Source organism: Cannabis sativa, chromosome X (genome assembly GCF_029168945.1).
Source record: "Cannabis sativa cultivar Pink pepper isolate KNU-18-1 chromosome X, ASM2916894v1, whole genome shotgun sequence".
Taxonomy (NCBI): Eukaryota; Viridiplantae; Streptophyta; class Magnoliopsida; order Rosales; family Cannabaceae; genus Cannabis; species Cannabis sativa.
This window is the reverse complement of record NC_083610.1, coordinates 11,557,779-11,560,494: the sequence shown is the minus strand read 5'-3', so window position 1 is coordinate 11,560,494 and position 2,716 is coordinate 11,557,779. Positions and strand designations below refer to the sequence as shown.

At 35.6% G+C, this 2,716-nt stretch overlaps 1 protein-coding gene across 1 annotated transcript; it reads right to left on the bottom strand.

The window, feature by feature from the left end:
* Positions 1–594: 594 nt before the first annotated feature.
* Positions 595–2,044, bottom strand: LOC133031686 (ethylene-responsive transcription factor ERF073-like). The gene is made up of 2 exons (XM_061105213.1): positions 1,712–2,044; positions 595–1,626 (listed from the first exon to the last, which is right to left on the bottom strand). Exons 1-2 carry the CDS (start codon positions 1,896–1,898, stop codon positions 833–835), a joined length of 981 nt encoding a protein of 326 aa, XP_060961196.1. The 5' UTR covers positions 1,899–2,044; the 3' UTR covers positions 595–832.
* Positions 2,045–2,716: the final 672 nt, after the last annotated feature.

Sequence of the window (2,716 nt, the reverse complement as noted above, 5' to 3'; positions counted from 1 at the left end):
TAATTGAGGAGTAATTTTTGCAAAAAAAAAACAAATAAAAAAAGCTCTGCAATAATCATAGTTAAAAAAATAATATATCTATCTATTATTTTATTTTATTTATTGATAGTTTTAATTACCAAAGATAATATTTACCTAATTACTCGAACATTTTTCTCTCTCAAAATGTGTAAAATTGGAATGCAAAGGATGGTCCCACGCGCCGAAATGGCAAAGAAGCATAATGATACAAAATGATCATACTATTGTAGTACAAAAACTACAAATTAACGTACGACCTCAAAGACCACTTACACATATCGTACTAGTTTTCCTTTTACCAAAAAAGTTAAACAAAATCAGTTGGCCACTGTACCACCGCCTCCGGTTTCGTAAAACCAACGGCGGCGCCGCCTCAATTACTAGTTAGTGGTTTTGGCCTGTACATTGCATCTCACTCTTTACTATTCTTATAAGTAATTTTCGGACTTTTCTTACCCAAAAATTAAATTAATCCACTAATTATATTTCTTTAATCCATTCCTTAATTATCACATAACCAAGTCCCATAAAAACTTTATGAAAATACGGTATACGTAAAATATAAATCGGGAATTTCAGGGAAAAAATAATTATACATTGATCATATTTGAGAATTTCAGACAAAGCAGCGATGTTTTGACAATTGCACAAATTTATTATGGTAATCTATAAACTAAAACACCTTAATTAGTTCGGATACTTGGAAATAATGAACAAAATCACCAATTCCATTAAATTTACAAAATTACCCATTTTTAAGAGAAAGCAAAAATACAAATAGAATATGTTATATGGAGCTAAAACGACGTCGTTACAGGGACGGTGAGGTTTCGGAGGAAGGTGCGTCATCGTTGTCGTCGAAGCTCCAGAGCTGACCAACATCGCTCTCCTGAACACTGTTGGAAGCCACCGACTGCCCATCCAGATATGGGATCTGATAAAACTTCATGTAATTCTCGAACGCCATTAGCTCTTCTGACAACTTCTGTACCTCGTTATCTTCTTCCTCCTCAATTGTGATCACTTCCACTTCTTTCATCGGCATTTCTTCTTCTTTCACTTTGGTTTGGGTTATGCTACCATTATCTCCGGCGGCGTTCTGATTGTGACCCAGCATTAATCCGGTTGAAGAATAGGCACCTTCTGAACCGGACCCAGAATGTTCATCTCCAGAAGTAGCTGCAGGGTCGGCACCAGCCTTAAACCCATTAGAGGGAAAAGCTCCAATCTGTTTATTGAGATCGTAACCAAACTCAATTTCCAAACTCTGGGGCAGAGTGTCACGAGGTTGTTGATACAGGGGAGTATTATGGGTCGTATTCACGAGTTGGGTTTGAGTTTGGTTAGAGCGAGATGGTTGGATTTTGGAGTAGCTGTCTTCTTCGTTGGGAAAATTGACCTTGGCTTTCTTGCCACGGATTTTCCGAGCTTCTCTGTCATAGGCTCTGGCTGCCTCTTCAGCAGTATTGAAGGTACCTAGCCAAACCCGAACCCCTTTACGAGGATCGCGAATCTCCGCCGCCCATTTGCCCCAGGGACGCTGTCTTATTCCCCTGTAAAGATTCTTCCTTGGCCTCTTGGGTGGCTTTTCAACTTGCACACCATCTGTTTGCGAAAATGGCTAACTCAGAACCAGACTAACCACATAGAAGAAGAAAGGGTAATGTACAACACGTATACTTAAGCTAACCTGTAGAGGGTGCGGATCTCTTGACGGGAGCAGGCTCATCATGACCGTGCTGGCTAAAATCAGAATTGAAAAAGTTGTTGGTGTTAAGCTTATCAAAAGATGAGTTGGGCCATATATCAGACGAGGAAACTCGACGGACTCCTCGGTTTCCATGGATGAATTCAGCAATTATAGCACCGCCACACATTTTGAAAAGAGACTACTTTGAAGGTTGAATGTTTTCTTGTTGTGAACTTGAGAGAGAGATGAGATTTGATGATGCGGACACTGAAAAGGGTTTAATAATTAAGTTTATGGAATGCGAAGAAGAGGAGAGTTTCGAGGGGTTTAAGTAGTAGGACTTGGACAAGACTGGGTTAGGTGGGTGGGTGGGTTTTTGCTTTCGGAATTATTAATTGTTTTATTTTATTTTTACTTTTTTTTTTTTTATGAAGGTTTATTTATTCTTTATTTTTTTTGTTTGGATATTTGGAACTTTCGTGGGATTTAGCTGCCTATAATATATTACTTTTGTATTACTGGATTACGATGAACCTATTTAGAGTGGAAATTAATAAATGTCCTTTGTTTTTACTTGTCTTCTCACTATTACTTTTTGCCAGCTCATATTTCTTTCCATTTCTAGTTGGCAGTCCACATGTTGCACTATTGCCACGCGTTTATGCATAACAGAATTGTGTTGCTACATATAATCCAATTTTGAGTACTAATTTTATATGAAGTGTTATAGTCACATAGAATTTTTTCTTTCTTATCTTTTTTTTTTTTTTTTTTTATATTTTTGAGAAAATTATTTTTTACTTAAAAAAAATTATTAATTTAATATGAAGTAGAATTATAGTGGGTAATTTTTAAAGTTGAGTATTTTTTTTTTAAGAAAATATGACTAATTTTATGTACATGAAAGAAAAAATAAAAAGATAATATTTTAAGATAATGTATATATTAAAATTTATTTTACGAGTATCTAGATTTACTAACATGTATATTGAATAATTCTATAAT